The 12006-nt window shown below is 38.7% G+C and overlaps 1 protein-coding gene across 1 annotated transcript; it reads left to right on the top strand.

Moving 5' to 3' along the window:
- Positions 1 to 207: 207 nt before the first annotated feature.
- Positions 208 to 9383, top strand: PBK (PDZ binding kinase; the record flags this gene model as incomplete). Its single annotated transcript, XM_080926763.1, has 7 exons — positions 208 to 265; positions 3315 to 3408; positions 4338 to 4480; positions 5165 to 5334; positions 6386 to 6515; positions 8654 to 8833; positions 9157 to 9383. The coding sequence occupies 7 exons, from the start codon at positions 208 to 210 to the stop codon at positions 9381 to 9383; spliced, it is 1002 nt and encodes a 333-aa protein (XP_080782889.1).
- Between the last annotated feature and the right edge of the window lie 2623 nt (positions 9384 to 12006).

Raw genomic sequence — 12006 nt, 5'->3', positions numbered from 1 at the left:
TGACCATGAGTAAGTAATTGTATCTCTGGGTGTCAGTTTTACCTTTGTAAATAAAATGGGACTAAGTATTTGCTGAGGTCATTTCAGGTATTATATATTTCTCTGACAAAATGATGTTATGGGATTCTCCTCACAAATGAGAGTATTTTAGGTAATTGCAGTATAACTTAACTTGTTTTCATTATAGGACCTAAAGTGATTGCTACAATGGAAGGAATCAATAATTTCAAGACACCAAACAAATTACCTGAAAAAAGGAAGTCTGGTAAGATTGCAAAGGACCTTTTCTTGTTACTTGTTTCTACTAGAAGCATTTTAGTGTTTGTTCCTTTGTCACTGTCTGTAAACAGTTGTAGTGTAAGACCCAAACTGAGTCTTATCTATTTGAGGCTACCATGAATGAGATGAGAGATCAGGGATCGATGCAAAAGCAAGAGGTTTAATTGTCCAGTGCACTGGGGTGGCCTACATCCTGAGGAGAGGCCATCCTGAGCCCTCCGTCAGTATAGTTTTTATACACTTAGTAACCGGTGGGCTACAGCGATGGTGACTTGGCATGCAAGCATTGGTGGGTTTAGTTGATTTGTAAATCGATTGGCTGCTGCCAACATGGCTTGCATTTCAGGACCTGTGTCCTACATTCCAGGGCTGCTCAGATAAGACATTGCTTCCCAGGAAGGAGTATTGCTTGGTGCCTGCCTGGGTCATATATTAAGGTTCTTCCCCTACATTCCAGGGGCTGCCCAGATAAGGTTGAAGCACTCCTTCCTGGAGGGTGGGGACCGCAAAAGCCCTTAGTGGGGGAGGGGAGCTGTAAGACCCTCAGTGGGAGGGGGAAGCTTAAGGAGGATGTGGGACTGTAAAAGCCTTTAGGGTCCCTCAGTAGTACTGGTCGTTATAATAGTGCTAACCATAATAGAGATTATAATAGCACAGGCCAGACTTTCTGTGTACTCACTGATGGTTGTTCTGTATTTTAGGACCTGCCTAGTAATAATCTTCTGGTTTGCACTAGAGGATAATGGGAGTTGTATTCCTTGTAGATGGGATCCAGGAATCGTGCATCAGACTTGCACAGCAAGCATTTCTCCCTGTGGAGGTGGCTCCAAGATTGCTCAAGATGTCTTTAGTTGGTTATATGTAGATTAGTAGACATTGAGACATTGTGCATTTTTTCCCACTTCAGTATCTGTGACTTTTTTAAAACTTACCTTATTACACTGGCCCAGCATATTTTTGAATAAAGGTGCTAGTGGACACGTTAGTGTTGTTCCCAATGTATCTATTAGATATTTATTCACAGATACCCTTATTAAACTCCGGTCCCTCTACTGCCCCTGCGTCCTGAGATTATAACTTGTGCTCCACACCTAGCCCATGAGGATCTTTAAGAACAAGAATAGTGTGCCCAGACTATCTTTTACATCGGCCAGTATCTTTCTGAACTGTGTCTGTTTTTACTATTCATCTTCTGCCACTCCTGTCATTTGATGGTATATTTTCATTGGTTTATTTTTCTTCTGGCATGAGCCATGTTGTTTGCTTCTTTCATACTGGTAATTTTTGGTTAGGAGGTGGATATCTTATGTCATTGCATGCTAGAGTCTGTCACTCCTCAGAGTGGTGAGAGTGGTCTTTGGAGACCACGGCAGACCACGACAGACCTCTACAGAGCTCCAAAGCTGAATGGTGAGAAGCCTGCTACTTTTGAGACTGGTGTTTAAACTTTCTTACAGACTTTGCTTGGGCTAAAAGTTAGCTGTAGTACTGAGGGCTTTACTCCACAGTCTGCTGCAGTACCACCTGGTCTGGTTTATGTATGGTAAAGTGATCTTATTCTTAAATTCTTGTCGTTTCCTGTTGCTTAGCCTATTGCTTTTGTGGCTTTAGGAATGCTAAACATTATGAGTATAGTTAAGTACTTAGCCCAGCGCTCAGTGGATCTTTTCTGCTCTCGCCTTTCTTTTAGCTCCTTCCAGTGTCCTGCTCCTTAGCCTCCAGCTGCCTAGTTGTCCTTGACCTCTGCTTTGTCTCTGGGTTTGACTATTGGGCTGTTTCCTGTGTTCAAGCCTGGGACAACCTTTCAACGGCTATACGGTGACAACAAGCTTGCTGTTGTCTTTGCTCAGAGGTCTCAGCTCTGCTCTATCTCTTGTCGTATATCTGAAAACTATTGTATTTTGCCAGGTTTTGCAGTTCACAGAGCAGCTCCATTAGTCAATTACTCTTGACTGGAAGCAGAACTATTTCATCTTTAATAATTATAGAATGCTCTGGATTATATTTAGATGTTTTGTTTTTGTTTTTACAGATGCCAGAAAAATCCCAGTATTCAAATATGTTTACATAGGATGTATGTGTGTGTGTGTGTGTGTGTGTGTGTGTGTGTGTGTGTGTGTGTGTGTTTTCTCCTTGGGCATGTGCCATGGGGTAAGAAACTTTATGTAAAAGGCAGGTGTCCACATAGTTCCTGTGTGTAGCGTGTGGCCCCCAATGTAGCTATGGATGTGGCTCAGCACAGACTCATAAAAGTACTTAAAACATTAAAAGGTTTTCTCCCAATTTTACGATTTTGTAACTAGAGTGCAGTTTTGAGCATGTTCTTTGTCAACCTGTCACAGTGTCACAAAGTGGATGTTCCCAGTAGCCTTTGAGGACCATGTTATGCTTGCTTGTTGGTAATCCTTTTTCTCTCAATGTATTTTTATTAATGTGTGTGTGTGTGTGTGTGTGCATGCACCACATCTATGTGGGTGCCCTTGGAGGCCAGAGGAGGGCACTGGATTCCCTGGAAATTGGAGTTACAGATGATCATATACCTGATACGTGTGCTGGGAATCAAACTCTGGGTCTCTGTAAGAGCAGCAAGTGCTCTTGACCACTGAGCCATCTTACCAACCTCAATATTCGTTATTTTTAAGTAGCCTTTTAAGAATGTAAAAAAGGACCAGGGAGATGGCTCATCAGGTTGACCCAAGTGTGATCTGCCCAAATAGAACCAAATTTATGAAGCTGTCCTCTGACTTCCACATGTGTGGCATAGCATTTACCTCTGTACACACAGACATACCATGTATACACACACACAATTATTGAATGGAGTTTTAAGATCTTATAAGCCACAGAAAACAAGCCATTTACATTCGTGTTAGCGTGAGAGTTGCAGAAGTCATCTTAATCAAAGGATACCTGCATACTCTATAAAAAAAGAAATACCCTATGCCATTACTAATCTTACAATGGGGCTTTAAGAATGTTTAGATGATTTTGTACTGCTCTTTTCAAATGTTAAGTTTTTGCTTTTGCTTTTTTAGCATTATGTTTGACTCCATGTGTAAATATCCCTGCCTCTCCGTTTATGCAGAAGCTTGGCTTTGGGACTGGGGTCAGTGTTTACCTAATGAAAAGGTGAGCAAGATTTCCTTCTTGGGGACTGTAGGTCCCTTGTACTTGAACTGGGGAAGTTCCTCATTATGCCTGAAGACTGCATTCCAGTTCTTAGGATCTCGTTAACTGCCGGAGCTCTGACACTAATACTTGACTTCTAGATTCCTCCTGGTTCTATAAGAAGGCAAACTGGTAAAAAGATACTAGAAAACTCAGCTTTGAGTGTGGTGAACAGGTGCAGAGGTGTTCCGTGTGGAGTTGTAATAGCCAATAGTGAAGAAGAGCATGTTAGGGACAGGAAACCATTGGCAGTCACTGGCTCTAGGGAAGGGAGGGGCAGTTCTCTTTAGGGATGCAGACCCTGAGAGTCTCCATGCTCCAGTACTATATCCACGCACTGAGTGGATCAGTGAACTTAAAAAAAAAAAAAAAGAACCCGTGAAGTTAGGAGGGGAAAGTAGTGGTGGTGGGACAGAGGAGGAACTGGAGGGGAGGGAGCAGAAAGTAAATTTGATCAAACACATGTATGAAATTTCAAATAATAAAATAGAATACTATTATATAGAAAGTGTCTTTACACTTTAATATTAATTATAGCATATCATAAATCACCTCTGATACATATAGATAAATATTGATTAAATAATAGGCGAATGTGCCAGGCTAAAAAATAGTGTAGCAGTTCTGAAGTTTAATTATACTTTGATAAGTTCCCAACATCCCATCTTTATTTTTATTCTCTCATCCCTTCTCAGAACTTAGGTATCGGGTGCTATTCAGGGCATCTGATTAAATCCTGACACTGATTTACTCAAAGCAGAAAAGTAACAGGTGTTGATGAGCTAAAGAATTTTTAATACTTTTAAAAACCTTTTATTTCTATGGAGCAGAATTTGAGTGTTGGTGTTTTTTATTCATTTTGTATTTAAGTTTACGTGTGTATATTTTAGATCCCCCAGAGGGTTGTCTCATTCTCCTTGGGCTGTGAAAAAGATAAATCCCTTATGTGATGATCATTATCGAACTGTGTATCAGAAGAGACTAACCGATGAAGCTAAGATTTTGAAAAACCTTGATCACCCAAACATTATAGGTAAGTCTACATTTACTTTGGCAGTATATGGTAAGCAATGTTCTGTGTAGCTACTGGTTTTGCTAATAATGGGTCTACCTGTTGTTGGGAAGCAAGTTAATGTGAGTTGTCTAAAGTAAAATTTCACATAAAGGCCTAGAGAGATGGCTTAGCAGGTAAGAGGACCTGTCATACTTGCAGAGGACTCAGGTTCAGTTCTTGGCACCCACATGGTGACTCACAACCATCCATGTGGGATATAGCGTATGGACTTCCACTGGCAACAGGCATGCATGTGGCGCACATATAAATGTGCAGGCAAAATACCCATAAAATAAAAAATATTTAAAATTCACATATTTTAGATCTTTAAGCATTTGTATTTAACCTTACTGGAGTTGGAAATAGTAGTTTCGGTGCTGGTTCTGAGATCTCAGGGATGTAGAATGGTCCTCATGTAGACCATTCATGTTCATTTAGATGGATTCTTGTGCTGTTTTCACTTTGCATTTTTGGTACTAATTGGGCTGGTGGAATTATTCTGTTTACAGAAGAGTAAAGGTATTTTGATCTGTGCTGCTAGACGCACTTGTAGGCATTTGAATTGTGCCTCTGGGCTTTGTAAATAGTGGCTGCTTCACTGTGCTAGTGCAGGTCCATGTTACATTAATGAAGAGTTTAATAGAAAATGTCTTGTTTTCTAAGGGTATCGTGCTTTTACTGAAGCCAGTGATGGTAGTCTGTGCCTTGCTATGGAGTATGGAGGTGAAAAGTCTCTCAATGACTTAATAGAAGAGCGGAACAAAGACAGTGGGAGTCCTTTTCCAGCAGCTGTAATTCTCAGGGTTGCTTTGCATATGGCGAGGGGGCTAAAGGTAACTATGTCACTGTATTTTAAACAGTGAACTGTGAAGAAATTAAACATGTGTTGTACCTATTTTTTGCTGTGTTTGTAGATAGATAGAAGAAATGCAGACAAGCCTGGGCAGTGGTGGCACATGTCTTTAATCCCAGCAGGCAGGAGGCAGAGGCAAGGCTGATCTTTTGAGTTTTGAGGACAGGGCTACAGAGAAACTCCATTTCATAGGAAATTGGTTTTTGAAGCAGATTGAGAAAAATGCATTTTAAATATTTTTAGATAACTTTCAATAGGACAGAGCTGGGCATGGTGATACACACCTTTAATTTCCAGCATTTGGGAAGCAGAGGCAGGTGGACCTCTGAGTTCAAGGCCAGCCTGGTCTCCATAGTGAGTTCCAGGACAGCCGAAGGATAGAAGCATCTGAATTACTGACTTTAAGTATGTATATATAACAAAATGAATAAATTATAATGTAACCATGTTGGCCTCTTCACCATATGATAGGCTGCATTTGAAATAAGCATAGTAAGCTCTTGTGTAAGAGCAGATCACATCAAGAATGGCCTCATTTCAAATTTAGGCTCATGGTGTAGTTAGTACTCAAATGCTGACAAATGAACAGACAGCCATTGTGCAGCACTGTTCAAAATGTGACTATAATTGTTTGCAACCCAAGAAGTTAATATATTAAAACATAATATAGCTTTGGATTACACTTTGGCTTCTGCTCATGAATTATTGTGGCCCTGTGTCACCTACTTCTCTTGCATTATATCAAAGTTGAGGTAAGTTTGCTTTGTTGTGAAGATTCTAAAATTAAGTCTATAACTATTGGCCTCAAGTAAAATTGGAGTGTTTGGAAATCTAGATAGAAAATTATATAGGCTTTGAGAATTCAAACATCTTTAAGAAAATTTTCAGATGACATGGCATGTTCCCTCCCTGGCTTCAAATACTTTGAAATGGACAAATAAGTCTACTTTACAAAGGGAATTCAAGTCATTGCTTTATTGAACGAGTTTTATTAATTTTTCTGCTCATTTGACTGCTTTTTCCAATTTTAGTATCTGCATCAAGAAAAGAAGCTGCTTCATGGAGACATAAAGTCTTCAAATGTCGTAATTAAAGGTGACTTTGAAACAATTAAAATCTGTGATGTGGGAGTCTCTCTGCCGTTGGATGAAAATATGACTGGTAACTAGCACTGTTTTACATTCATACAATTTTGCATTGTAAACATAATGAACCTACATGGTTTAAAATGAACTCCTTTTGGAAAGTGTGTAATAGTGTCTTTTCAGTGGTTTGCCTTCTCTGAGCCTTAGCTCCTCCTTCCCTTGCCACATGGACGATTACCGACCTGGTAGCACTTTTTGTCTAACTTTGATTTGTTTTGAATACATCTGTTCTAGTTTGGCCTTGAACTCTTAGGCCTCCCGGCTTTCCGCCTGTGTCCACACTGGATTTTAACTGAATAACTTTGGGCAAGACACACCCACTAGACAGAGCTTCCCCAGCTTCTAGACTTTCTTAGCTAATCATGCTAATCAGGATCAACTAACATCTTCCCTTTTCTCTTCAAATGTTTCTTTTTCTACTTGTAATTTTACTAAAGCCTCAAAATAGGATTTTGAAGATAAAGTGCTTGCTTTTCTCCCCTATGGTTTGGAAGAGAGTTATAAGCATTTTGTTTTCAATTCTATCCTTGTGTAAAAATGGAGATTATAGTAATAAAATACTGAAAAATTAAACACTTTAAAACTGTCCAGTGAATTTGATTTATCCTAGTTACAGAATAGTTTTTAAACATGTAAAGCAAAATTTGCCTTAAGGAAGATATAATAAGTACAGTACTTTACTAGAAAAAGGAATTAAATTAGAGACTACTAACAAAATATTGAGGAGAGCCTTGGGTATTTGGAAGGTTAGCAGTATAAATTTATATAATTATAGGAGAGTATCTGGATCACAGAGAATTGATTCATAAGTGATACATGTTAAATCACTAGTTTCTCAGGAAAATTAGTAGCTATTAGTGATTATGTTAAAAAAGACAAAACTTCACCCTCACTGGCTTCACTTCCTTGTTAGCCAGGAAAGGAAGAGCAGAGTCCATGGAATAGAGACAGGAACAGAAGTCAAGAAAAACAAACCCTGAAAAATATTAATGACAATAAAGTCAAAAAAAGCTGGTTCTTGGGAAAAATAAAAATTCTCACCAAGAGAAAAGAGAGAATATAACCACCGGTATTAGGCAGGAAGAGGTCTCAGCTGCCTGTTCTACACATTCATAAGGACTGTTACAGAAAGCTGCTTTTCACCAAGTTGTGAGCATAGATGAAAATGATAATTTACTAGAAGAATATTATTATCAAAATTGACATAAGAACTAGGAAGGCCACAAATCTGTTAGTAAATAAACATCCTACAAAGACGCCAACATGGTTGGTTTTAGAAAAGTGACACTGGAATGACTGAGGTTATCAGTTAGTTCTATATATTAGTAAAATGAGGAAGGTGAAAACTTAAAATTCCACTTATAACTGTTAAATTCCCAACACATTTAAAAATGAGAATTAAAAAAAAAATCCACTAAGTGTAAGTCTCTAGTCTGGAAGCCTAAAGCATCATTAAGATGAACTAGAGAAAGATCTGTATATTAGAAAACTAATACTATTATTGTTAGATGATTCTTTGTGGATTGATCTAAGAGTCTGTCCTTTCCTAATCAGTTTTTGCCAGGTTTTTGTTGTTTTTCTATTGCGATTGACAAAATTACATTAGACTCCTATTCCTGGTCCTGGGCAAACCTTAAAGACCAGTGTGTTATCCCTTCTGGTTCTCCTGACTTAGCAGTCCTGGAAGCACTGAAATGTCATTTGGCTCTCAACCCTTGTGACTTTGCCACAGAAAGCCCAAGGGCCAGACTTGAAATGGTCTGCAGTATCACACAGATTGCAAATCTTTAAAGCGAAGCAAGGTGTACTAGCTTGCCTAGAATTTTGACATCTTTATATTTCTGTCACCTTTTAATTGAGAAATGGTTTCTTTGTGTAGCTTTAGGCTGGCCTACCCTCTGTAGACCAGGCTAGCCTTGAGAGATCCTCCTGAGTGCTAGAATTACAGGCTTGAGCCACCACTGCCTGGTTGAACTATTGTTTTCTTACATTCTCAACTGATGAGATCTTTTAATACTTGCCAGCCTGCTGAGGGACAGATCCTTTATAGTGAGGTTGAACATACTGATTAGCCTCTGAACACCCCATACAAATGGGTATTGCTTGTGTTGTTTTGGTTGCTCTCATGACTATTCTACTTGTATTTTGTTTTAGTGACTGATCCTGAGGCCTGTTATATTGGTACTGAGCCATGGAAACCCAAGGAAGCATTGGAAGAAAATGGCATTATTACTGACAAGGCAGATATGTTTGCTTTTGGCCTTACTCTGTGGGAAATGATGACTTTATGTATTCCACATGTCAATCTTCCAGATGATGATGATGATGATGAAGGTATAAATACAAATAGGTTTTAACATAAATCTGAATCTTTCCAGTACATTTGTGCATATAATTGTCTTTCCACTAAATTAAAAATTAAACAGTTGTTTCAGATTATTAGTTGGCTAGATTTAATCCTATATAAATGAGATGGAGATTGATAATAGGAAAATAAGGGTATACCTCTCCACTCATGAGTTCTCTTTATTTTTTTAATAATTCTACATTGGGTGGGTGGGGTATCTAGTTGAACAAACTGCTGAAGGAAGGTAAGCCATTGAGCTATTCCATGACCAACACAGTTTTGTTTTCATCTCTAACTCCCTCATGTGCAGATGCAACCTTTGATGAGAGTGACTTCGATGACGAAGCATACTATGCAGCTCTGGGGACAAGGCCATCCATCAACATGGAAGAACTGGATGAATCCTACCAGAAGGTCATTGAACTCTTCTGTGTGTGTACTAATGAGGATCCTAAAGATCGCCCGTCTGCTGCACACATCGTTGAAGCTTTGGAACTAGATGGTCAATGCTATGGTGATCTGAGCTCAAAAGCATAGCTTGTAATGGGAACAGTTAACTAGATGTATTTATTTAATGTAACTTATAATAGCTAGATTCTAGAAGTGGCTTATTTTAGGATCATTGTACATAGTTAATATTTGCATAACTTTCTTACATGTCATTTCATATATATGCATTTATTATACTTGGTAGTCTATGATGTTTAAAAAATTCCCCAGGTATCTAGAAGCTGCCCCTACTGTTTTAAACACTAGTGACCTCTAGGATGACTTAGAATCAAGGGGCCATTGCTTTGTTAAAGATCTTTTTAGATACTCTTGCTACTTTAATGGTTATTAAAAATTTCACTATATATAATACACACAATTGTCTGCTCATAGTGTCCACCCTTAAGCTGGCCTGTCAGCCATGTGCCCTGGAGCTTGAGAAGAGCATGGTGCAGAAGCATTAACTCCTAGGGTGTTTCAGACCGTGGTTACTGTCTTGCCTAATTTACTTTGTTTTTACTGACTGTATACTAAGTCTTTTACAGTTATGTAAGGAAAAATAAAAGACAGTTTTAGTACCAGACACCTCAACATTATTTTCTGTTTTTGTTGATGTGTTATCATTGTATTTATAGAGTGAATGTGGTTTCTTTTTCTCAACCTTGTTTTCTTATGTATATAAAGTGAGGTTAAATTGTCAGCTTTTTGCATCACAGCTCCTTACAATTACCAGAATTAACTAAAAATGGTGAGACCGTACTTGGCAACAGAGTCATTATTTTCTAGAATTTCCTGGTAGGTTCCCTTTAGGAATATACCAAACAGATCACTAATTAGCGGATTGTCTATCAAAATAGTAGGAAAGTGACATCAAATTGTGTAAGTGTGCACACTGAGCCTCAATATTCTCATCTGCTCCTTATCTGTTGTGTCATTTTAAGTAGGTTTGCCCAAGTGACAGGTCCTACTTGCCATAAAGCATGAATTAGCTCAGACATATACATTGGCACTTTCATTGTGAAAGGAAATTAAATTCAAGGTCTGATAATCCTGTTGCTGGTTTTTGGTATTTTCTTCATAGTATATTTTAGTCTTTAATAATTAAGATTTTCCACAATCTGACAGTCTCTGCAATGCTGAATTCTCTTTAAGGAGAAATGTTTCCTATACTTTCCTTAGTTTTAGTTGTCTGAAGATGATTTGTTTAGGCTATCTCTTATACAAGGAGATGGAATGCAGGGTGAACAGACAGAGAGAAGTATCTTGTCAGTTGTTAGATAGGAGATTTGGGGCTTAACTGCTTTCTCGGGATACCTGGGCACCATCGATTGCGGAGCTCTGGAATTCAGTCATTAGTGAAGCTATAACTTATCTTGTATAAACACCACGGTGCCTGGGACTGAGGAACCCCAGAGTGTAATTAATTCTTGTGTAGGTAGGTACCAGGGCCCTAGGAAGAGTCCATGCTCTCATACAGGGGGAATGGGGTGAGGAGGTCATTGTGTGGGGCTCAGGCTCCTGACTTCCTGACTGCAGTGAGTGTTGGGTGAGCTTTGTACTCTAATTCTTCCCAGCCCCGACCTGGGGTATAAAACCCCCCAGCTTTCGCGTCTCAGGGTCGTTACCTCTGTCTCCTGCATGAGATATGCATCACCCCATGCTTTTGCAGCAAGAAGGTCTCTTGAGTTTCACTGGGTAACCCCGTGTCCCAAGACTCGAGTGGGGGTCCCCAAAAGGGGGTCCTACAATTGAGATTTCTTCCCAGCAATTACTATAGACATCCCACTTTTCATATACCATTTACCCCACTGCACCTGTCACAATAAACCAGCACCGAAATGCAATCCAACTCCATACTTTATTCAGATTTACTCATCAGTGACTTTTTCTGTTCCAAGATCCTATTCAAATACCACACTTAGTCAGGGGTCATGACATCCCTAAGTTTCAGATTCTTGTTTTTCATTGCTTTTGAGTTTAGGGTATAGTGGTATAGGGTATAGTACCCCTCTGATATAGCAAACCAAATATTAACGCAGGAGAGAAGTGACTCCTAAGGGTTGTTCTCTAACCTCCATGGAGGCACCCATGAAATGCATGCATGACACGTGTACACTAATAACAATTGTAGTTGATTTCTCACAAGTCACTGAACAAGGAACATTAATTTATAATAAAACATCTAAAGAGGTTTTGTGCAGAAAATAGCATTAAGATGTTTGCATAATAATAATTTTAACACTTCCAGGCTAAAGATGAACCAATTTTACAAACAATAATACAATCTATAAACAAAAATTTCTTCCTTAATGTCTCATGCCAGGTATCAGTTAAATGACCTTTAAGAATTAAAACCACCTGAATTTCTTGCTTTACAAATGAGTATCCAAATTCAGAAACTCTTGAGTGCACTTAGGGGTACAAAGTATTCCATAAGGTCATTATGTTCTTAGGTCCGTTAGTCTGATCCATGACTTTAATGAACTACCAGCATTTTCATGTAATAAAATCAGGTAACAATGCCAAACAGTCTTAATTAAATTTTATAAACATACTTTTGATAAATTTTCTAAGGGATTATGGAATTATATATGTAGATATGAGATAATGATTCCTGCTATCTTATTACAAGTCAGACATTCAGAATACTTTGAAGTATTTTCAGCTTCAG

This window comes from Micromys minutus, assembly GCF_963924665.1.
Source record: "Micromys minutus genome assembly, chromosome: 12".
NCBI classification, from domain to species: Eukaryota; Metazoa; Chordata; class Mammalia; order Rodentia; family Muridae; genus Micromys; species Micromys minutus.
This window is presented reverse-complemented; position numbering and strand designations above follow the sequence as displayed.